Source organism: Accipiter gentilis, chromosome W (assembly GCF_929443795.1).
Source record: "Accipiter gentilis chromosome W, bAccGen1.1, whole genome shotgun sequence".
In the NCBI taxonomy this organism is placed as follows: domain Eukaryota; kingdom Metazoa; phylum Chordata; class Aves; order Accipitriformes; family Accipitridae; genus Astur; species Astur gentilis.
In genome coordinates, this window is record NC_064918.1 from 36,620,483 (window position 1) to 36,646,476 (window position 25,994).

Consider the following 25,994-nt stretch of genomic DNA (forward strand, 5'->3'; position numbering starts at 1 on the left):
GACATTACCAGTCCTCTGAATTGATACAGTGTATTGTATTCCGTCAGTGTGCCATCAGTGTGAGCATGACTTATAAGTGTTTCTGAAAAAAACACCCCTATTTTTCATAATAGGATTCAGACTGTATATATTTATATAACAGATTATTGTAGAACTCTGCTAATATCCACTCTAAGAAATTATAGGCATTTAAAATAATGCCTACATTTAAAAATATTATCTGCCATGGCCATAATGCTCTGAAAATGCCATCATGATGATTATGATTGTACAGATTTCAGGTGATAATTTTGAAAGGAAAAAAATAATCTTTGCAAGCTGATAGTGCAGATGATGGAAAATATCCATGAAAGAAAGACCTATTCATATATAAAAAGGTTTTTAGAACCAAGTAGTGGAACCAGATCTAAATACCAGGAAAAGTTGAATACTCTGTTCTACACTTTCAATATCAAAAGTAAACGGTCAGTGCTTTGGATGTTCCTATTTGATGTACTATTCACATGAATATGCCATTAACAGTTCATTGATCTTATTCTAACAGACACATGTGCAACTACAAACAGAAAAACATAGTAAAAATCCCTAATTGACAGTGGACCTAATTTATATATTGACTCCTTTCTAGCACTTCTTTCAGCATTTTTTATTTGAAGTGCCTGGTAAAAAAGGGATTAAGCAGGTTTTCCAATGTGGGATTTAGTGACCCAGAAGTAAATAAATTCTAAACCAAAGGGAAATCTCAGAGAAAATTGCTTGCCTTTTTCTCTTGCTCATGTTCTTTACTGATTTCTGATGGCGAGACATGACAAGAAAAACAGTCAAATTCTCAAATCAAAGGCAAAAAAATTACAATTCTCCTTTGGGCTCTGATATAGCTGTCAAGATAGTTGGTGGTTTTAAAGTAACTTAGAAAAATCTTCATGTTCTTTCTGCTTTGGAATTCTGTCCTAATGTCTTATTAACCTTTAGAAAAAAATACCTCTTTCAATCATCTAGCTTTGATGTTCATCTATATTCATTGACTTTCCTCCCATATTTCCTCATCCACTCCCCCTGTATGTTTATTTTAAACTGTTTGTTGCTTTTGATCATAAATTAGGTCCTAATTCCGCAAAGAATTTTGCACATTTAAGTATATGAAGCCTTTCTCACTTATATACTTCTATTGGGTTTGCATGGCAAGGTTTTGGTAGCAGGGGGGCTACAGGGCTGGCTTCAGTGAGAAGCTGCTAGAAGCTTCCCCTATGTCCCATGGAGCCAATGCCAGCCAGCTCCAAGATGGACCCGCTGCTGGCCAAGGCCAAACCAATCAGCGACAGAGGTAGCACCTCTGGGATAACGTATTTAAGAAGGGGGGGAAAGTTGCTACGGCACAGAAACTGCAGCCGGAGAGAGGAGTGAGAACATGTAAGAGAAACAACCCTGCAGACACCAAGGTCAGTGAAGAAGCAGGGGGAGGAGATGCTCCAGGCGCCGGAGCAGAGATTCCCCTGCAGCCTGTGGTGAAGACCATGGTGAGGCAGGCTGTCCCCCTGCAGCTCATGGAGGTCCATGGTGGAGCAGATCTCCACCTGCAGCCCGCGGAGGACCCCACGCCAGAGCAGGTGGGTTCCTGAAGGAGGCTCTGACCGCATGGGAAGCCCACACTGGAGCAGGTTCCTGGCAGGACCTGTGGACCCATGGAGAGAGGAGCCCCATTGGATCAGGTTTTCTGGCAGGACTTGTGACCCCGTGGGGGACCCACGCTGGAGCAGTGTGCTCCTGAAAGACTGCACGTAATGGAAAGGACCCATGCTGGAGCAGTTTGTGAAGAACTGCAGCCCATGGGAAGGATTCAGGCTGGAGAAGTTCATGGAGGACTGTCTCCTGTGGGAGGGACCCCACGCTGGAGCAGGGGAAGAGTGTGAGGAGTCCTGCCCCTGAGAAGGAAGGAGTGGCAGAGACAATGCGTGATGAACTGATCATAACCTCCATCCCTGTCCCCGTGTACCGCTGGGGGGGGTAGGTAGAGAATCCGGGAGTGAAGCTGTGCCCAGGAAGAAGGGAGGGGTGGGGGGAAGGTGTTTTAAGATTTGGTTTTATTTCTCATTACCCTGCTCTGGTTTGATTGGCAATAAATTGAGTTAATTTTCCCCAAGTTGAGTCTGTTTTGCCTGTGAGGGTAATTGGTGAGTGATCTCTCCCTGTCCTTATCTCGACCCACAAGCCCTTTGTTATATTTTCTCTCCCCTGTCCAGCTGAGGAGGGGAGTGATAGAGCAGCTGTGTGGTGCTTAGTTGTTGGCTGGGGTTAAACCACAACAATACTTGAAGTTAAATACCTGGAGTGGAGTTTGAATGATTAAGGCATCAGAACTAAAGTACTTAAGGGAGTGCAAGGATCTGCCTTTCTCTGTGTGTGTTTACTGACAAGGAGCCAATGTGACCTTCAAAGGAGCTCTTTGGTAGTTGTACTGATACTGTTGTGATTACTAGACCTAATTAAACTTTTTAGTCACTCACGGACAAAACTTTTCCAGAAAAAGCACTGTGGCTATTGGTCACATTTCCCTATATCACTCAGCACATTGTCAGACAAGAATTCAAAGAGATACTTTAGCTCTTCGAGCTAAAAAGCTAAGACTACATGTTTGCAAGAAGACAGTGATTCTTCTAATGTCACATGTGCATTGTTCTTTATACTATGCTTTCCACCATCTCTGATACAGGGGCAATTTTAAAGAATTTAAGTGAAGAAACAGATACTTTGAATAAAGAATTGAGAGGCAATGTCTCAAGATACTTAAAATATTTCATGTTTAGGGTACACTTTCAGATTCAGGAGAACATTAAATTTATGACTTCCAGTGAGCCAAATTGTAATGGTAGGAATTTCACCATATAATACTGACGCATAACTTTTTCTTAAGTGTAATACATGCTTTCAAGTATCTTACTGGATTCACTGCAGTGGGAGATTTTGAGGTTATTAGGAACAGTGCTAGTTCCTCTTCTTTTACGTAGGTACTATATATGCTGCATCTTCTAGGGTGATGCAGTGTGAATTCTCTGCTGATTGTCAGGTGTGGCTCAGTTCTTCTCTGCTTTGTTTGTGTGTCAGTTCCCCTGAAAGAGTCAGAAACTTTTTCAATCCTTTTATTTAGGTGAGTGTAAGAAGAACTTTTTCATTGACTCCTTACCTCCTTAACCTTTGAGCATCTGCCTAATAACGGTTGGCTGTTGGCTGTCTCTGAATTAACTCAGGAAAGAATTCCAGTCTTGACTTTGACTTTCTCTGTTTTATGAGTTTAAATAATACCTGGAATATGCCTGACTAACTTACAGATTTTGTGGTTCAAAATAATGCTTTTCTGTAGAGCTGGTCCCCACATTTTTAGGACAGAGGCTAAAACCTCAGACATTTTAATAGTAGTTAATACTTTATGCATATGATTGATATTGCTGTGGTGCATTTTATGATCTGTGAAGCTGTTGTCAGCTAGCATGGATTTCAGAGATAGTGCCTAACAATTCTTTGGTATATTTTTTTGCATTAAAATGCAAGACCATCATTGGTGTCAGTAAATACTTTGAGTAGAGGGATAAGGGTACAAAGTTTCCTTTCCTCTTCATACACGGCTTCACTGAAATCAGCAGGGCCAATCTATTCATATTTCACACTAGAGTTTAACACATCAGGTAATGTATTTTAGCTGATGACAGGTAGCTCTCTTCTTTGTCATGGTCTTATGTTTGCAATTAAGTTCCCCAGTTAGTTTGCTAACAAAAATAGCTTAAAACTCAAATACTAGTTTTTATTCACATTTTGTTAGTGTGTTTTGGAGGACAGATAGAGTTCAAGCTATGAACTTACTGCTTGTAAACAAGGCAGGATGAAGATATATTCTCCGGCTAAGGAGTCCTCCTGCTGCCTTCAGTAGCTCCCTTGAACTATTTGTCTCTAGGAAGCTTTTAATAAATTATGAGGAGTGGCCATAAACTTAATTACCATTAATAGAAAGTTGCTGGGTGTCCTGGTTTCAGCTGGGATAGAGTTAATTTTCTTTCTAGTAGCTGGTATAGTGTTATGTCTTGGATTCAGTATGAGAAGAATGTTGATAACACACTGATGTTTTCAGTTGTTGCTAAGTGATGTTTAGACTAAGTCAAGGATTTTTCAGCTTCTCATGCCCAGCCAGCAAGAAGGCTGGAGGGGCACAAGAAGTTGGGAGGGGACACAGCCAGGACAGCTGACCCAAACTGGCCAAAGGGGTATTCCATACCATGTGACATCATGCCTAGTATATAGACTAGGGGGAGTTGGGGGGGGGGGTGGGGGGGTGGATCGCTGCTCAGGAACTAACTAGGCATCGGTCAGTGAGTGATGAGCAATTGCATTGTGCATCACTTGTTTTGTATATTCTAATTCTTTTTTTATTATTATTGTCATGTTATTTATATTATTATCACTATTATTATTATTATTATTTTCTTCCTTTCTGTCCTATTAAACTGTTCTTATCTTAACCCACGAGTTTTACCTTTGTCCTTCTGATTCTCTCCCCCATCCCACTGGGTGGGGGGGAAGTGAGTGAGCGGCTGCATGGTGCTTAGTTGCTGGCTGGGGTTAAACCATGACAACCACTTAATGAGCATTTGGTAGTGGAGCACTAAAATGGTTACTTTTGGGTGCTTATCTGTACTAAACTTTGAACATTCTGAAGTTCACCCATAATTATAATCAGCCTTCTAGTTTTAATCGTGTTTCCATCAGTATTTCAGCAATGAGGCTGAAAATACTTTAGATTGATGCTTTTCAGGTCAGAATTGTAAGTCACAATTCAAGCTATTTATTTTTATGCTCTATTTTAGCAAATGCTCATCAAGAGGTGCAGCATATTATAGATGAAACATGCCAAAGTAACATAAAATCCTAATTAACATTTTAAAATTTTATGGGAAAAAAAGAAGATTCCTAAATTATCATAGTTCAATATGCGTTGTGAATGTATTTCCCATCCTTTTTTTTTTTTTTTTTTTTTTTAATTATGGGCCATACTGCTAACTTCTGTTGGAGGCTTTCATTAGTTTTGAAAACATTAAGAACAGCACAGCAATTTGATCTTTGCTCATATCACTGAGTTTTCATTGTGCTGTATTGTTACCATTTATGATGATTATGATATAGGATGCTGAGATGTTACATAATTTGAAATGCCTATGTGTAACTCTGCATGACACAACAGAAAGAGGCTCCATCATTGATAACACTTAGGCAAAGGAAGATAATTTGATTTGCTGTTTTTTTTCTCTAGATGGGTTCAGCTTTGTTTAAATTACTGCAAATACAAGCATCCGAATTCCAAACTGAAGTCATGGAGCCCTAAGATACACCGTTACAGGTTGTCATCTATCTTGTCTTGATCTTGTGAAAGGCCTCAGCTTCAATTTGTTTCCTGGATTTTTAAAACACTTTCCCTTGTCTGCTTTACAAATTAATAGTTATTAAATCCACACACTTGGAGACTGACTTTGAGGTCATTGATTAATTTTCAGATTATGCTTCTTACTCTTAGTTTCAGTAAATTATTCACACAAATTTAATGTTGGCAAAAGATATGTTAGCTTCATCCTATGTCCACCAATGAAGAAAAGGCTACCATAAAGGGTCACCTTATGTTTGTGGGTGGGTGGGTGGGAGTGGGTGGATGTGCATGCATGCGTGTTAGTGTGTAGGAAAAAAAGCAGTATACTTTCTACTAGTGATTTGGGGCCTGACCTTTCCAGGGTAGTTCCTCATATGTTTTTAAGACTGGCTTATTAAAAACAGCTGCTTAGAGATGTTACTGATAGGATAGTGGTAATAAGGAAATATCTCAAATCAATAACTATGAAACTAAGGTAGTACCAGGTATAGGGTTGAGCTGCAGAATAGAAAGCTTTATGCACCTTAGAAGAATTTCTCTGTTAACTTTCCAAAATCAGCTGAAAATAAAGAAGACATAGCCATAGTAGTACCTGGTATAATTCCATTTTCATTTAATGAAATAAGAGCAGAGATGGATTTTCCACCTTTTTTTAGATATCTTATTTGTTTTCAAATGACTATTAATGTTATTTTTCATTTAATGTACAGACTGATGGAGAATGTACTTCAAATTCTACTCTTTTAAATGCAAAGCAGCAGGGGAAAATAAACAACTTTTTAAATAAGTGTGGCTATGTTTAAAAGAAATTACAGAAATACATTCTTTCATTTCTTCTTTTTAATATAAACTATTTCTATAAATTGATACATTGTGTTATTTTAGTTAGTAAGTTCTCTGTGTTTCACATAGTTTTCCATAAGGAAAATATTCTGTTGATTTGGGGATATTGTATGTCTGTCTCACGCAGAACTCCTTTCTGATTTAAGCAGAGGTTTTTGCTCAAATATTATGATACAGCCCATAGTAATTTTACATTACTTTCATTTTGTCTTTATGGATTTACTGAGGCAAATTCCTGCTGAAATTAAGGTCTGAATAAGGACTACCAGACTATGTCAGTAATAATATCTAGTTTTGATGTAGTGTTTTTCATTCTATCTCCCAAAGCAATTTAGGAAGAAGGAGCCTGTTTTTCTCATTTTATGGAGTAGGGAGGTGAACTGACATGCTTAGAATCATCCTGCAAAAATAGTTTCAGAGTGCTGTATCCATTAATTCACACAGTTCAGCTGATTATTTGTTTGGAATTACAATGTCTAGAAGACATTAGTTCAGTGAATTTGGAAGAGTCTAGTGCCACAAAGAAGCCTGAGTATACAGAAAAAATGCATTTCCTATTGAAAGGAAATTGTTAAATACTCTCATTGTGGATACGTTAGCCTGGCAATGAAATACATGTTTTAATTATTACTTCTCCTTTTATGTTAATATATAGATGGTGTACTTGTGTAGGGACATCAAGAGTGAAATTCTGCAAGTAAACCCTGGAGCACAAACCAGAATTCTGGATTCAAATCACCCTGAAATATAGATGTTTTCAAATTCCAGACTGTTATCCAGATCTGATTTTTTGCTTCTCTCTGTATTGGAATGGTTGAAAACTTTGTTTCTTAATGCAGTTGAATTTTTGGCTTTTCAGAATATTGAACCAAACTTCACAAAGTCAGCACAGTTATTAATTTAAACACTTGAACTTAATCAGATGCAAAATAAGCACAGAGTCAGAAGTAGAATCATCACAGTCTGACACTTCACATAGAATCATAGAATAGTTTGGGTTGGAAGGGACCTTTAAAGGTCATCTAGTCCAACCCCCCCCCTGCAATGAGCAGGGACATCTTCAACTAGATCAGGTTGCTCAGAGCCCCATCCAACCTGACCTTGAATGTTTCCAGGGACGGGGCATCTACAACCTCTTTGGGCAACCTGTTCCAGTGTTTTACCACCCTCATTGTAAAAAATTTCTTCCTTATATCTAGTCTGAATCTACCCTCTTTCCATTTAAAACCATTACCCCTTGTCCTATCACTACAGGCCCTACTATAAAGTTTTTCCCCATCTTTCTGATATGCCCCCTTTAAGTATTAAAAGGCCACAATAAGGTCTTCCCAGAGCTTTCTCTTCTCCAGGCTGAACAACCCCAACTCTCTCAGCCCGTCCTCATAGGGGAGGTGTTTCATCCTTCTGATCATTTTTCATGGCCCTCCTCTGGACCCGCTCCAACAGGTCCATGTCTTTCTTGTACTGAGGATCCCAGAACTGGACGCAGTATTCCAGGTGGGGTCTCACCAGAGCGGAGTAGAGGGGCAGAATCACTTCCCTTGACCTGCTGGCCACACTTCTTTTGATGCAGCCCAGGATACAGCTGGCCTTCTGGGCTGTGAGCACACATTGCCGGCTCATGTCCAGCTTTTCATCGACCAGTACCCCCAAGTCCTTCTCCACAGGGCTGCTCTCAATCCCTTCATCCCCCAGCCTGTATTGATACCAGGGATTGCCCTGACCCAGGTGCAGGACCTTGCACTTGGCCTTGTTGAACCTCATGAGGTTCACATGGGCCCACTTCTTGAGCTTGTCCAGGTCCCTCTGAATGGCATCCCATCCCTCAGGCGTGTCAACTTCACCACTCAGCTTGGTGTCATCTGCAAACTTGCTAAGGGTGCACTTGATCCCACTGTCTATGTCATTGATGAAGATATTAAACAGTACTGGTCCCAATATGGACCCCTGAAGGACACCACTCATCCCTGATCTCCATCCGGACATTGAGCCGTTGACCACTACTCTCTGGATGCGACCATCCAGTCAATTCCTCATCCATCGAACAGTCCACCCATCAAATCCATCTTTCTCCAATTTCAAGAGAAGGATGTTGTGGGGGACCATGTCAAAGGCCTTGCAGAAGTCCAGATAGACGACATCCGTAGCTCTTCCCTCGTCCACTGATGTAGTCACTCCATCACAGAAGGCCACTAGGTTGGTCAGGCAGGACTTGCCCTTGTTGAAGCCATGCTGGCTGCCTGAAATCATCTCCCTGTCCTCCATGTGCCTTATCATAGCTTCTAGGAGGATCTGTTCCATGATCTTCCCAGGCACAGAGGCGAGGCTGACAGGTCGGTAGTTCCCAGGTCCTCCTTCCTACCCTTTTTAAAAATGGGTGCAATGTTTCCCTTTTTCCAGTCGCTGGGGTCTTCACCTGACTGCCATGACTTTTCAAATATCATGGAGAGTGTCTTGGCAACTACATCAGCCAATTCCCTCAGGACTCTGGGATGCATCTTGTCAGGTCCCATAGACTTATGTATGTTCAGGTTCCTCAGGTGGTCTCGAACTTGATCTTCTCTTACAGTGGGAGGGACTTTGCTCCCCCAGTCCCTGCCTTGAGGTCCATCCACTCGACAGGTGTGGGAAGAGAGATTGCCAGTGAAGACTGAGGCAAAAAAGTTGTTGAGTACCTCAGCCTTCTCCTCGTCTGTTGTTACCAGTTTGCCAGTTGTGTTCATTGGGGGGGTACACTTTGACCTTTCTTTTCTGGATGACATACCTATAGAAACCCTTCTTATTATTCTTTGCGTCCCTTGCCAAGTTTGGCTCCAGCTGTGCTTTGGTCTTCCTGACCCTATCCCTACACAACCAGGCAGCATCCCTATACTCTTCCCAGGATACCTGTCCCTGCTTCCACTGGCTGTGCATTTGTTTCTTGCCCTTTAGTTTGACCAGCAGGTCTTGACTCAGCCATGCTGGTCTTTTGCCTTCTTTTTCTGATTTCTTATACCTGATGATTGAGAGCTCTTGCGCTCTATGGAAAGTGTCCTTAGAGATCTGCCAGCTCTGTTCTGCTCCCTTGTCCCTGAGGATATTTTTCCATGGGGTCCCATTGACTAACTTCTTGAACAGAAGTTTTCTTTCCTAAAATTCAGGATCCTGACTTTACTCTTTGCCTGTCCCACGTCCCTCAGGACTGCGAACTCTACCAGTGCATGATCACTGCAGCCCAGGCTGCCTCCAATCTTGACATCAATCTTTTGATTACAATTTGACAATATAAACCACATGTGAAACATAAGCAAATGAATTAGATGAATTTTGCTTAACAAAATGAGCAAGTAAATTAGATGAAAAAGTATATAAGGCAGGATTATGATAGGAACACCTCATACAGTATCTGAAAGAAACCAGTTTTAGGTTTTCACTTTAAAATCAATACTAGATTGAAGTTTGGATTCATGGTTGATTTTGATGTGAATTTGATTTAGTGTTGAATTTTGACAACTTAATGGTTGTGAAATTTGTAATCTAGTTTTTTCAAGAATCTTTGTGATGTATCTTCTGTGCTTTCCCTGTTCTGTTTGATATTTTAAAGCATATGTTTATTTGTGAATGTGTATCTTAATGCAAAAATGTTATCAGCTGAGTGGCAAAAGCAAGTGTTTTAGTCAGAGGTTTAAGTAAGTAAATATTTATACTGTTTGCATTTCTTCAATGAAAAAATCTAATTTGAAAAGTAAGATAGTCTACATTGGCTGCAGGTATGCTTTTACAAGTGGCAACATTTCTCCTAAAAAGAGGCTCAAGAATGTAAATTTATTCCATGGCTCGCTCAATCTTTCATAGAGCCACACATCAAATGGGAGTTGGTGCATAATAATCTAATGAAATAGCTTAGGCCTAATTATCAAAAATGTGATGGAAACTCCAGAAATCATCAGTACTCATTCCTCATCATTTCAGACCATTCTAATATGGTATGTTTTTAATGGATTTTTACAAAGATAACTTGCTTCTACCAATCGTGAAACTGAATAAACTGTATATATCAATGCTGCAAGAATGGCACCAACCGATTTTAAACTTGGAAAAGAATTTTGCATTATTCAAGGCTTGTACTGTTGAACTGTTATTGCAGCTGCTAGTGAATAATGTATAAATAAATCCATTTCTATATGCAGTACAATGCAAGAAACCTGAATCTTAAGGTAAAACTTAACAGTTGTTCCTATTGAGATGTATAGAAAAGATCGCCTAGGTGCCAGATACTCATTCATTTCCTCAGAGAAATAATGAAGTTTGGGGGGGGACGACCTAATAACTTTTATTTACTCTCAGTGTCTTTTCCTTTTTGCTCTTTGTATCAAGGTTCAGCCATGGAATCTGTACAAGCATTATTTGTAGGGTATGATTTCAAGCAGCTGTTAAATAAAATGCAATAGTAATGACTATCATAAGAACATTTTAAAAATCTGAGTATCTTTCCAATTTTCAAAAAGACTTAAAAATAGAAAATATCTATAAGCTGTTTGTGAACTCTTACACAGATCACAAAGTAATGCACAGACTATCATGTAAGTCAGTTACTATAAAAGCAAAACACTTCTGATTCCATTCTGCATACATAGCCCATTCCACAGGCAACTGAAGTGACTGAAGATTTCCAAACTGTTCAGCCAACTTTGGATCATGCCCATATTATGAATTTCAACCCTTAGATAGTTTTAACAATGAATCTCTAATGTCAGCGGAACCGACTTAATTTAAATGAGTAAATGTGCAAAACCAAATGAGAAAATATTGTAGGAAAAAAGATTATTTGAAAAAAAACTGTGTTTAATGCTGACAACGTAGGGAAATAGGATAGGCTAAATCATTTATGAAATATCAGCCACAAATCTAAAAAGCCTAAAGGAAATATTTTAGTATGTAGCTCAATTAGTACTAAATGTACATGCACTGTTTTAGCATGTGCTACAGAAGATGAGTGCAAGTAGTCTGAGCTCAGAAACTTTTTGGTTTAAAATAAAGGAAACAAAAATAAATGTTGCTGTTTCATATTTCAAAATTAATAGTATTCTTTTACCATGGAATTTTGAGGCAGATAACAACAGTAATGGAGACACTACAGCACATCTGAAGACTACTTTTACAACAACACTAAAATATACTAAGCCCAGTATTAGCACCAATCAAGAAAAAAATAACTATAAAATATTACTTGCATGACACGTGTGAAAAACACATTCTTGTGGTCTACAATTTGATGCTTCCAGATTTTTTTGGCAGAATATTCTTAGGTAAAATATGGTGCCTTTGAAATTGCTCCAGAGTATTTCACAGCCATCTATAGATTTATCTCTCCAGCCCAAATCTTATAGTCTCTGTTCAAAACAAATTTCTGTATACATGTGTGTATGAGGACTGGAAGCAGTTTTAGGCCATTATTCTGATCAACTTCTGCCTTCTTTCCTAGGAAGTGTGTAGAGAGCTCTGGTGCCTCAGCAAAAGTAACCGCTGTGTTACCAACAGCATTCCAGCAGCTGAAGGTACTCTTTGCCAAACAGGGAGCATTGAAAAGGGGGTGAGTACAAATAATTTCTTGTTTGAAGACTACAGGAAGAAAGAACTAGAAAATTAAAGTCCTTATGAGCAACTATAAGAGTTCAGAAAGAGAGGAGTTAGTTCAGAATACATTTGCATCCTAATGGAAGTGTCCTACAGAATTTATTTAACAATTATTTTATATATGTAATTTAATGAAACATTTATCCTTGCTTTAAAATTCTATAGCCTGGATCAAAAAAAAATCCTGTTACAGACTCTGTATATTTTTGAGTAATTTCTGTAAAAACTCTATTAGTTTTATCTTTATTAAATTTTATAGCACTCTTCCATAAAGGACTGTTAAACTCTAGGTCAGTTATAGACTCTGGAAATGTTTAACAAAGATCTAGAGCCTGAACTCTGTTATTTTGTATAGAAGATAAAAAAACTTTATTCCTTCACATATAAGCTGAATCATACAAGCATATAGAAAAAAAGTTGCCTTAATAAATGGGTTCTCTAAAAGCCCATATTTCCCAGTGACCATTCTATTTTGACTTTGAATTATTCCTTTAATATTCAGTTATACTTGTGTAATTTGTTTAGCTTGAAAGGATTTTGCTATGCAGTCTAATAAACTTTCCTACTGAACAGAAAAGTACAGAAAGTCAGTGTTGCAATAGATAAGCCTAGTGCTACTGTATTTGCCTGACCATTTGAATTTTGATTTTAAAACGTTGACTGTATATATTAATAATTTCAAAGTTCTGAAAATGAGTTTTAGATTAAGAAGAATAGTAAAAGAGTGTTTCTCAATTACAAGGCAAAATCTATACAGATCTTAAAGAGGAGAGAAAAGTATTTTAATTATTAATTTACAGGATATGTACTGGGGAAAAAAGTGAATTTCATATACCTTTTTTCAAGATAATACATTTTATGTAGGTTTTTACAAAGTGAAGAGAACTTATTATATTAAACAATTTCCAGTATCTCTCCAAGAGTTGCTGCATCTGTCCTTAAGATTTACTGATCCAGACTGGATTTTTTTCCTAATGACTACTGTCATCTGTTGTCTGTTCTGACTCTTGCCATGCTCGCTGGGCTAGTTTCAACGAAGATTACACTGCATTTTGACTTGCAATCTGATGTTTAAATAAAAAGATTGAAAGCTTTTGGGCAGCTGTCACAGTTTATTAATCCTTGCTGACAGCTTCATTCAGGGCCCATGACCTAGCGTCATCCTGATGGCTTTTCCATACTGAGTTTGGAAATATTGTTAAGCCATGTTAAATAAATTAATTGAAGGGATCACTTAAAAAAAATAGAGTTCTTAGACTTAGCCAATGAAAATAGGGACACCTTCACATTCTACCAAAAATGTTAGTTTTTATTAGAGTAATAGAAAATGCTAGGAGCGCTACTCTTAAATCAACAGTCTAGGTTTATTTTGGAACCACCACTCCTTGTCAATGACAAGGAGCAGTTTACCTCAATTTATATTTTTTTAAACCATGAGACTACAGTGAACAAGTTAAGATGCTTTAAGATGCTCTTGCTGCATCCATTTCCCAGAGACTTTAATCAAAACATCTTTTCCAGTCATCAGTATCTTGTTCCATCATTAGATTTTAGAGGGAAACGAGAGAATTGGTATTGTTTTACAAAGGTAAACTGTTTGTGCCTTTAAACAGCAGAGAATTGTTATCTGTAAACTGCAGCTTCAAAGGTTCCTGTAAATTAACAGTTCCCAATAGCAGAAAAAACCAGAAAACACAAGTTCTTTCCAAATACGTATTTCTCCACCACACACTAAGGAGAAAATAATAGGTTACAATTCTGTAACACTTTATTATTATTTATTATTACATTTATATTGCAGTCACACCTAAAGACCACAACCAAATTAGGCCCTATTTTGCTGGGCTCTGTCCAAATATATAATAAATGACGTTCCCTGCTCTAAATGCCTAACAAGATCCCAGAGTACTTTATCATATTTGAAGGGTCAATTTCTGCTTTTAGTTACACTGATGTAAATTTGGTGTAACTATTAACTCAAAGCAAAATTTGATGCAGTGTGCATTAATGTCTTATTGGCAGAGTTGGGAGGGATTTCTACAATTAAAATTGCCTAACACTCTATGATAAAACCTTCTTTCAATTGCTTATATAAACCTGCCAAACTTTAACTCTTTGGGTTGAAATTTTCCACAGTAGATGTCTGCTTATACCTGAAGGTTTTTAGAGTGTTTTCCATAAAGGTTACTCAGTTTTTTTCTGCATACAGGGAAAGAGAATAGAGTGGGGTTTTGCTACTGACAGAACTTGTACATCTATTCTGTTTTGAAGCTTTAACATGTTCATGCTTTGGTGAAGGGTTTTACATATCGTCTGGGTTCAAAAAGGTGCACTTTTTCCTAATTTTGTAATAATAATTTTAAATATACATGAAGCTTCTCTCTGGTCATGTATACCCAGAGATGTGTTTGTGAAGGTAAACTAACTGATAGATTTAAAAATACTCTGATGAGGAAATAGTGCATATAAACCAAAAAGACAATACTGATAGGAATGTTTATTTTTGTCTTTGAATTTAAAGTAATAAAAAAGTAACCTTTTCTAATGTCATTGTATAGACCCATGCTAGGCATTTAAATGAGGGAAAAATGTGCAAAAAGTGAAAACACAGTGTGCTGAAAGCACAGTTTAAATAGCTGGATTGTGTGGTGATCTAAATTCACATTATTACTGGACATTGTTTCCTTGCAAAATAATTGTAGAAGCACTGATTGAAAATCTATTGTTAAAGACGAGATGGTAACCTTAATTGAATTTGTCTTCTTTTTTTCCCTATGAAAAATGAAATTTATTTTCCTCACTATTACAGTACTTGCTGTATGAGTTTTCTAAATGCATACTGTTGTAAATCTTAGTTCTGTTAAACAGCTAAAATTCATATCAAAAGTTCTCTCAAATGTGCCACAATGTCATATCTTGTTTTATTGTTAATGATCTGTAGAAGAAAAATCCCAGACTGCTCACATTAATTCACGGGGTTAAAATTTTGTGCACATTTTATATGTATTCAAATGCATCATCACTGTCCTTCTAATTGAAATAATTGAAAGTTGCTTTTTCAGTGGGAGAGAAGAATTAACATTTCAGTTCTAAATATTTCATGAAGGGTTGCTCTTTTAAAATAGCTGTCACCTCCTCTTGTTTCTTCATATACTGGTTACTCAGTAGTCCTTACCTCATTATAGCAGATGGGGTTGCTATCATTCATGGAGGAAGCATATTTCTGTAGTCCCATTAGAAATAATGAAGATTTTGGTCATTTTTAATTACTCTGACAGAGATTCTATGCATCACTGGCCTCTGGTGAAAGATAAATTTTCACTAGAAAATTAGAGACATCAGTTAGCAGTAAGTCCTCAGATTTAATTCAGTAGAGAAGAAAAAACAGCATTTAAGGAGTTTTTACAGGGAAATGCGGAAGAAAGAAATGCTTGGATGACAGAGGAAATTACAGAGCACAAGGATTTTATACAGCTTTGGAAAAATAAGGCAGGTGAAATGCAGCTGCCTATTGTGTACGTTCATAATAATATAGAGTTTGGGGGTTTAATCTTTAACTCTGAGTATCTTTCATTTATTAACTTTGATTTTGACATGTTTGTAATATTTATAATGTATTTTAAATTAAATTATTAGCATACATTTTTATTCTTAGAAGCATTTTAATTTCTAGCTTTAGACTTCAGCATTAGATACCTGATCATGTACTCCTGTGGCCTCTAATAGAATGCTATAAGGGGATTATTGTCTTTAATTAATAAAATCATCATCACTTAATTTATCACTATAATGAGAAGAAAACAAAAAAAATGTAATCCTTCATGTGTGTCCTGGGTTCAGCTGGGATAGAGTTAATTTTCACAGGAACCTGGGAGGGGGCACAGCCGGGACAGCTGACCTGAACTAGCCAAGGAGCTATTCCATACCATGTGACATCATGCTCAGTATATAAATGGGGAGCAGGCTGAGGGGGTTCTCTCTCGGCTTTTGGTGGGGGAAGTGGCAGAGCGTCGGGTTCCAGGTGGTGAGCAGTTGCACTGTGCATCACTTGTTTTGTATATTCTTTTATTAGTACCATTGTTGTAGTTGTAACTTCTCTTTTTGCGTTGTCCCAGTAAACTGTCCTTATATCAACCCTCGAGGTTCCATGGTTTGGGGTTTTGTTTGGGTTTTTTTGTTTGTTTGTTTATTTGTGGTTTTTTCTCCTTCCTGATTCTCCTCCCTATCCCACCGGAGGGGAGCGGGAGGAGTGAGCGAGCGGCTGCGTGGTCCTTTGTTACCGGCTGGGCTGAAACCACGACAATGTGTTATTCACATAAAGGCTTCATTCTCCATCATAATTGCACCATTAGAGGCATTGCAAAACGCTGTACCATGTGGTGATATCTATACTAGCTAAAAATATGAGTTCACTATATGGACTGCATTATGTGTTATGCAGATAATCAGTGATAGTCTGGATTTAAGAGAAGCTCCATATGACAGGTATGTTCGTCTGACAGATGCCTGCTTATTGACATAAATCTCTGTCGTGGTTTAACCCCAGCCAGCAACTAAGCACCACACAGCCACTCACTCGCTCCCCCCCATCCACTGGGATGGGGGAGAAAATCGGGAAAAGAAGTAAAACCTGTGGGTTGAGATAAGAACGGTTTAATAGAACAGAAGAAACTAATAATGATAACACTAATAAAATGACAACAGTAGTAATAAAAGTATTGGAATGTACAAATGATGTGCAGGGCAATTGCTCACCACCCGCCGACTGACACCCAGCTAGTCCCCGAGCGGCGATTCCCTGCCCCCACTTCCCAGTTCCGATACTAGATGTGACGTCACATGGTATGGAATACCCTGTTGGCCAGTTTGGGTCAGGTGCCCTGGCTGTGTCCTGTGCCAACTTCTTGTGCCCCTCCAGCTTTCTTGCTGGCTGGGCATGAGAAGCTGAAAAATCCTTGACTTTAGTCTAAACACTACTTAGCAATAACTGCAAACATCAGTGTTATCAACATTCTTCTCATACTGAACTCAAAACATAGCACTGTACCAGCTACTAGGAAGACAGTTAACTCTATCCCAGCTGAAACCAGGACACAACTGCAAGAAGGATAAACCTTCCTTTCCACAGTACAACTCCATGAAATCTTGTGTCCTTGGGTTTTTTTCTGAAGGGTGTGGTGGGTTGACCTTGGCTGGCACCTAAGCCCCCACCCAGTCACTCCCTCACTTCCCCCCAGCAAAGATGGAAGAAAGAATCAGAACAGCAAAAGTGAGAAAAACTCATGGGTTGAGATAGAGACAGTTTAGTAAGTGAAAGGAAAAGAAAGAAAAAACAAACATGAGATGCAAAGACAATCACTCACCACCTCCCACCAACAGACTGATGCCCAGCCAGTCTCTGAGCAATGGTTACTTTGGAGACACCCCCAGTTTTGTTGCTGAGCATGATGTTATATAGTATGGGATATCTCTTGAGTCAGTTGAGGTCAGCTGTCCCTGCTGTGTCCCATCCCAAACTCTTGTCCATCCCCAGTCTACTCGCTGGGGTAGCAGAGTGAGAAACAGAGAAAGCCTTGCTACTGTATAAGCACTGTTCAGCAATAGCTAAAACATTGGTGTGTTATCTGCACTGGTCACAAAATGCAGCACCATACTAGCTGCTATGAGGAAAACTCTGTCCCAACCAGACCTGGTAGAAAAGGTAATGCATTTTGATCCTGAGATTTTAAATAGTGTGTTTTATATGTTTTCTGTAAACACATGCATGCTGTTTTTTTGTCTCTCTAACTGATAGAGGATGAGGTTTATAAACAGAAATGTGCTGGATTGTAACATATTTTAAAACAGGTACAACACATACAGGGAAAAAAAAAGAGGAGGATAAAAATGTTTTAAGAGAAGAAACAAGTATGAATGTGGCTAGAAAAATAATGCTACAGGTTTCACTTTGTGGTGGGTTGACCCTGGCTGGACACCAGGTGCCCACCAAAGCTGCTCTATCACTCCTCCTCCTCAGCTGGACAGGGGAGAGAAACCATAACGAAAGGCTCATGGGTTGAGATAAGGGCAGGGAGAGATCACTCACCAATTACCATCATGGGCAAAACAGACTTGATTTGTGGAAAATTAATTTAATTTTTTATCAATCAAATCAGAGTAGGGTAATGAGAAATGAAACCAAATCTTAAAACACCTTCCCCCCACACCTGCCTTCTTCCTGGGCACAACTTCACCCCCGATTTTCTCTACCTCCTTCTCCCCCCCCCCCCCCCGAGTGGCACAGGGGGATGGGGAATGGGGGTTGTGATCAGTTCATCACATGTCTCTGCCACTCCTTCCTCCTCATGATTCAAAGAAATTAACTCAATAGTTTGATTAACTATTAAGTAGGTATTCTTTATTGACAGCGCTGGTTGCACGGGGGATCGCTCCACCTATCGTGCACACCATTGCCCAATTTACCAGAAATTTATACAATGTAAATATACATATTCATGAGGTTATTCAATACAAAAACATACATATGCATAAGTGAGGCGGAGTAATTAAAAAGGCATGTCAGCAATTCTAAAATGTATATGTCATCATTGCGCATGCTCAGATTTGTCTCTGGTGGTCGTTTACTTCTTCAGGGGTTCTATCTTCTTCTTCCTCTTCTGTCCTTTAGATGAACTTTAGTCATTCACGCATGCTCTCTTCTTACTAGGCAATTATAACAGTTTTATGGTTGATTCTCATACACCTTATCTTAGACCTATATTTCAGTTCTTATTATCACTTCCTTGGTTGACGCATCCGTCCTTGACGAGTATCGGTCCCTGACAAGCTTAATCCCTGACAGACACCAGTCCTTGGTAAGCAGTGTTACAAGAATCATATGGTTATGAGAACAAAGGCAGGAGTTCGTACCTTTGCTAGCCCTATCTATTCAAGCAAGGCCTCTGCTTGTGTCTTCTCGACAAGATTTTGTGATTGTTCATGGTTCCTTCTTACAAACACCAGTCTTTTTCTCATATGTAAAGTTATAGAGAGACAATCATTGAGCAATTAGTAGTTCATTCTCTATATCAATCCCCCCTTTTTCTTTAAACCCTTGCAAATTCTTTTGCAACTATAAGGTTCCATTACGTCCGAGAGATCGTGTAAAGTATTTCCCGGTTTCTACTTGATGTCTAATTTTGTTTCGTTTCCAATTCTCGTAATTTTCTACCGTGCCCTGACAATACCACACAAAACACTTAAGCATAATGCAGACCATCATTCCCAAAGTCACTAAAATTATAACCAGAATAAAAATTTGCTTTAGCCACCCAAAATTTGGCAGCCAGGATGTTAGTTTGTCCCACAATTCTTGAAATCCCCATGAGAGGTCATCATTTGTTATTTCATGTAGTATTTTGGTTTGTTTCCAAATTTCTTCTAAGTCGGTGGAGATTCTTCCACTTTGATCTACATACATGCAACAACTCGTATTTATAACTGTGCATACTCCACCCTGAGATGTCAATAATAGATCTAATGCCATTCTATTTTGTTGTACAATTTGAGATAAACTGGATATTTCTAATTGTTGGGCTCTTATTGCGTCAATTGTTCTATTCTCAAGGTTTTCTATTACTGCCGAAATGTTAACTATGGCTTTTTCTAACTCACTCACTCCCAACCATGGAAGAAACCATCGGACAAAAGTATGAAAGGCAGTAGGCCTCCTTACTAGAGGATTCTCAACATCTCGTCTAATCTTTCGAAAATGTGTTCGCACCCATCCTTTTGGTGGAGTATTGTGTATAGTCATATTTGGAACCACTGCTCCCAAAGTACATGTTCCCATCCAATTCTTTGGTAAAACTTTCCAGGCAGTGTCATTGCATAGCCAGTACCATCCCTTTCCTTCTGGCACTGGCCATGCTGTAGTATTAACAGAAGTTGAAGTTCCAATATCTGTAGTTTTGTTACAAACTGTATGATTCCCTACATACGTCCCATTAACACAGTCACTTTTTCCCAGTCCTTTAGGTGGATTACATCTCTGTACACATGTACAATAAGGCTCCTGGGCCTTAGGACTAGTTATTTCTAACTTCTGGACTCCGTCATTGTCAGTATACCATGTGGTACTTTCCCAAAGAGTGGTCCAGGAGTAATTACTTGGTATCGGAATACCAATTAGCGAGATTGCTTTTCCACCGTGTTCTGGCATGTGAGTACATATCCAACAGTCAGTTCTGTTCAGGATTTGGGAAACATTTTGTGTCAAGGAAAAATGTGAGTTCAAGTTCCATCGAGCTTCATTTGAACCGAGTAATAACTCTGTTACCATCATGATCTGGAGAATCGCAGACCTGTGGGTCCTGTAGGGATGACTGTCCATGGCCTCTCAGGTGCTCTCTTTACTCTCGAATAGTGGATCCAGGCAGGCTGTTCCTTGATCTTAATGGCAGTGAAGGTCGTCAGCAACACTTGATAGGGTCCGTCCCATTTCTCCTCCAGGGGTTGTCCTGAAAAGATCTTTACATATACATAATCACCCGGTTTAAAGGGATGGATTGGTTGATCTAACCCTCTAGCCCTGGTTCCTAAAACTTGTTTATTTATATTCTCTAACTGCTTCTGGAGGGATACCATGTAGTCACACAAATACCCCGCACCCAGTTGGGTTAAATCTTCTCCTGTAAATTGAAATTGATATGGTCTCCCATACAGTATTTCAAAGGGGCTTAAATTTTCCTTTGTTTTTGGTTTCACTCTCATTCTAAGCAATGCCAGGGGAAGAGACTGGGGCCAAGTTAGATTAGTCTCTTGACCAATTTTTGCTATTTGTTGTTTAATTAAGTGATTCATCTTTTCAACTTGCCCACTTGCTTGAGGTCTATATGGGGTATGTAACTGCCAGTCTATCTTCAGAGTTTTGCTCACCTGCTGTACTACTTTGGCACAAAAATGAGAACCTCGATCGGAAGATATTGTTGCTGGAATTCCAAAACGAGGAATGATTTCATTCAACAATATCTTAGTTACTTCTCTAGCTTTGTTTGTTCGGCAGGGGTAAGCCTCTGGCCAGCCTGAAAATGTGTCAGTCATGACTAACAAGTATCGGTACCCCCCTTTTCTTGGGAGCTCCGAAAAATCAATTTGCCACTGTTGTCCTGGATAATTTCCTTTGCCAATTATCCCTAACCTCACTTTATTTGCCACATTAGGGTTATTACGTAAACAAATTTCACATTGTTGAGATATTTGTTTCACCATTGTATACAGATTGCGTCCTATTAATTTCTGATTTAAGTTTTTGTACAGGGCATCTGCTCCCCAATGCGTCTTATTATGTTCAGTTAAAACTGTTGTCCATATTAAATTGGATGGTATTACTATACGATTATCTGCTAAACGAACCCATCCATCTGACTCTACTTTACCATCCAGATCTTCAATTAATTTTAAGTCTTCTTTTGAATAATTTGGTTTTTGATTTGTACTTACAGTTTGGATTTTACCGTCTGGTATTAAGGATAATGTTTCTGCTTCCACTTCTTCTGCCACCCGCCTAGCCTCATAATCTGCTAGTCGATTTCCAATTTCTGGATCTGTGTTTCCTTTTTGGTGTCCTCGACAATGCATGATAGCTACCTTTTCTGGTTGCTTTACAGCTTCTAATAGCTTTAAGATTTCTTCTGCATGTTTTATTTGCTTCCCTTGAGCAGTTAGCAATCCTCGTTCTTTCCAAATTGCACCGTGAGCATGAACTACTCCAAATGCATATTTAGAATCTGTCCAAATGTTTATCTTTTTCCCTTTTGCCAATTCCAGTGCTCGGGTAAGGGCAATTATCTCCGCCTTTTGGGCTGAAGTCCCAGAAGGCAAAGACTTAGATTCGATTACCTGTTGGGTGGTTGTGATTGCGTATCCTGCTTTACGTTGTCCCTGTTTTATAAAACTACTCCCGTCGGTATACCAGGAGTTTTTAGCATCCTCCAGAGGTTCTTCTTTGAGGTCTGGTCGACTGGAATATATAGCTTCTACTGTTTCTATACAGTCATGTGTCACTGGTTCATTCAGAGTTCCACTAAGAAAAGAGGCTGGATTGACAATGTTAGTAACTACAATTTCTACATCATCTTGTTCTATTAACACTGCTTGGTACTTTAAGAATCTCTGGGGCGAGAGCCAATGGCTTCCTTTTTGTTCCAAAACCGCTGAAACTGTATGAGAGACCAGCACTGTTATCTTCTGTCCCATGGTAAACTTCCGGGCCTCTTGAATATTGATAACAACTGCTGCCACAGCTCGAAGGCAACCAGGCCATCCTTTGCCCACCTCGTCCAGTTGTTTGGAGAAATAAGCTACTGCCCGTTTATAGGGACCAAGTCTTTGTGCTAGTACTCCCAAAGCTATTCTTTGTCTCTCATGCGAAAACAGCCAAAATGGTTTGGAAACATCCGGCAGCCCCAGAGCAGGAGCTCTCATTAGTTCTCGTTTGAGCTGCTTAAATGCATTTCGTGTTTCTCCAGTCCAAATTACTTTTGACTGGTCTCTCTTTATCAGATCATATAATGGCTTTACCAATAATCCATAATTATGTATCCAAAGGCGACACCAACCTGTCATTCCCAAAAAGGTCCGCAGCTCTTTTACCGTTTGGGGCTCCGGGGTTCGGCAAATGGCTTCTTTTCGCTCAGTCCCGAGTTCCCGTTGTCCTCCCGAGATTTCAAGTCCCAGGTAGGTCACACGCTGTCGAACCAGCTGGGCCTTCTGTTGAGAGACTCGATATCCATTTAAACCCAAAAAATTAAGAAGATTTACAGTCCATCGAATACAGCTTTCCCTGGTTTCAGTAGCTACTAAGAGATCATCCACATATTGTAACAAGATTCCTTCATTGTCTGGAGGTACCCAAGTTTCAAGCTCTTTTGCCAGTTGGTTTCCAAAGATGGTGGGGCTATTCTTAAAGCCTTGCGGTAGTACTGTCCATGTTAACTGAGTTCTTCTCCCGGATTCAGGATTTTCCCATTCAAAAGCAAACAAATTCTGACTTTCTGTGGCTAAGGTCAGGCAGAAGAAGGCATCCTTCAAATCCAGTACGGTAAACCAAACTTGGCTATCTTTTAGTTTTGTTAGCAAAGTATATGGATTCGCGACTACTGGATGTATATCCTCAGTAATCTTATTTATGGCTCTCAGATCTTGGACTAACCTATAGCTTTTCCCATCTGCCTTTTTAATTGGTAATATAGGTGTATTATATTCTGATTCACATTCAATCAATATTCCGTATAGTAGAAACCTGTCAATTATTTCCTTGATCCCCTTCCTATCATCTAATTTCAGGGGATATTGCTTAACTTTGACAGGTTCTTCTCCTGGTCTCAGCTTAATTACTATAGGGGCTGCATTTTTAGCTTTTCCTGGAACGTCAGAGGCCCAGACTCCAGGATATACTTGATCAACAATTTCTGGAGGTACTTCAAATTTTAGTTCAGCTTGTATTAATGCCAAGCTTAAAACGTTAATTAGCTGGTCTTCCTTGATTTTTAATTCCATTTTTCCTTTTTCAAAAACAATTTCTGCTTCCAATTGTTCTAGCAAGTCACGGCCTAACAAGGATTTTGGAGATCCGGGCAAATACAGAAATTTATGTATTCCTATTTGTTTACCCAATTTATATTTAAGCGGTTTTAGGAAATAAGCCTTTTTCTGCTGGCCAGTAGCTCCCACTACAGTCACAAACTCTTCATCCTCTGGTATCAGCCTTTGATTTAGCACTGAATAGGACGCTCCCGTATCTACAAGAAAATCCACCTCTTGTTCTATTTTCCCTAGCTTAATTTTAACCAGTGGATCCGCTAGGGTGGATTCCCCCGGTCCCCCTCATTGACCAGAGGTAACATTGGCTACAACAGCTTGCGCTCCACTCAGCTTAGGACATTGTCCTTTCCAGTGGCCTATTTCTTTACAATAAGCACATTGGTCTGATCTTAGGGGCTGGCGTGAGCCTCCCCTCCTTCCAGTTCCCCGACCCCTCCCACGAAGGGAGTTGTCCTGTTTTCCCAGCGCGGCTATAGTAGCTACAGCAATAGCTTTTCCCATTTTTCGTCTCTCCTCCCCTTCTCTGTTCCGATACGTTCTCCAAGCTTCCTCTATCAATTTTTCTAAGTCCCTTATCTCAGGCTCTTTCAATTTCTGAAGCTTTCGCCTTATGTCTTCTGAAGATTGTCCTAAAAACAAAGAGACCAACTGTTGTTTTCCCACTTCAGATAAGGGATCTAAGGTAGTAAATTTCCACATAGCTACTCTTAACCGGTCAAGAAACTCTGTGGGAGTTTCAGTCTGACCTTGTTTTACTGCATACAGACTTGACCAGTTAACTGCTTTCGGTACTGCATTTTCAATACCAATTTTTATCCATTCTTGATATTTTTTCAACAATCGGTAATCATGGTCATCATTAGGGTCCCAATTGGGGTCTGTTCTCGGTACGTGATTATCTACCACACCGGGTAAAACCCCAGCAGTTATTTGAATTTGGACCTGAGTCCGTGCATTCCTTATTATTAATTGCTTTTCAGTTTCAGTTAAGGCATCTAACATCAAATCGATGTCCTTCCAATCTGGATCTTGATTTTTAACAATGAACTCAAATCTTTTAGCAACTCCTTCAGGATCATCCCGATATTCTTTTACTATTTCTCTCCATGAATCTAAATCATTCATCGTAAATGGCACTTTAATTTTTGTAGGACCAGTAGCTCCTACTGCCTGTCTTAAGGGAGCCTGGATTATTGGACCAATCTTACTCCGGGTGCGAGCTGTAATAGGAGTAAAACCTAAATCTTTCGTGCTCGTACCTTCATCAGGTTCTTTCGTACCCGTATCATCAGTGGAATTACCTTCTAGGGGTGTTGGGGGTAACAAGTGTGGTGAAAAAATAAAATCTTCCATTCTTTCCTCAGTTTCCTTTAATTTTATACATCTTTGTCCTATACTACATGCCGAACAACATCTCTTCATCTTCCCTGTACTCCTTTTCTGCTCCTTCTCCATTGCTAACACAAGAGGGTCTTGTGGGGCCAAATTAATGCCACATTCTTTCTGCCACTCTGAATGATTTCTTAAAGTGAAAAACATATCTGCATACATCACCTCATCCCATTTTCCTTCTCGTCTCAGAAACAACATCAATTGTAACAAAGTGTTATAATTCAGTGTCCCATTAAAGGGCCATTTTTCATCATTGTCTAATTTATATAAAGGCCACCACTGTTTGCAATATTTTATTAAAGTTTTCTTATCCACGCCTCCACCTGACGGTCCCCCTATCTTCTTCCAGTGATTCAAGATACAGCCTAAGGGGCTCTTTTTCAATATTCCACCACTTTGTTTACCTCCCATATTACTCGTTTATATGCTCACCTTTACAACCACAAACAATCTCAACTATATAGGTAGCCCGCTCTCTCTTGTCCCAGGGAGTCCAAACCCGACACTCAGAGCATTCAATATCCTTTCCACAATCTATTTGCAACCTTTGTTTACACCACACACACTCTAGGATATATATAGGTTTACACTCGTTTTCCGGATGCAGAAGACACCATTCGTATACCCACATTTATATAATACACCAAACAGGGAATTTCTTACAACAACAACAACACAAGAACAAGATAATCAAAATAATCAAGCTCAAACTTATAACTATAATAATATACAAGTTCGTCTCCCAAATCATCAGAGAGTCAGTCACATCTCATTCGTCTCCGGCCCTACCTCCTACGGAGTGAAACTGCGGATTGGAATCTCACACACACACTCTGCAGCTGCTTCTCACTCACTCATTCATTCAATTCACCGTTTCGACACAGTTTTAACTCAGAACTCACAGCGGTCTCCGTAATCTGATTCCAATGGTCGTTTACCACATTCAGTTAGCCAAAAGGTCCGAAACAAATTCAAATCAAAAAAAACCAAAGTACATGTATGGGCACCAAACCAAAAGCACACAAGGTGCACAACAGCATACAGAGTATACTGAAACAAAAGTGTCCAGACACGTATCAAACCAAAACCAAATGTATACCAAGTGCATCAGCTACCTGGCATACGCCATCCTGCATAAGTAAATCTTATGACT

The 25,994-nt window shown here is 39.2% G+C and overlaps 1 protein-coding gene across 5 annotated transcripts in view; it reads left to right on the plus strand.

The window, feature by feature from the left end:
• The window catches only part of LOC126035436 (A disintegrin and metalloproteinase with thrombospondin motifs 6-like), a 233,380-nt gene that overhangs the window by 130,053 nt on the left and 77,333 nt on the right, over nt 1–25,994 (plus strand). For all 5 annotated transcript variants that reach the window (XM_049793985.1, XM_049793986.1, XM_049793983.1 and 2 more), the window contains one exon: nt 11,715–11,822. In XM_049793985.1, coding sequence (XP_049649942.1) covers nt 11,715–11,822 — 108 coding nt within the window. The remainder of the gene's footprint in view (nt 1–11,714; nt 11,823–25,994) is intronic.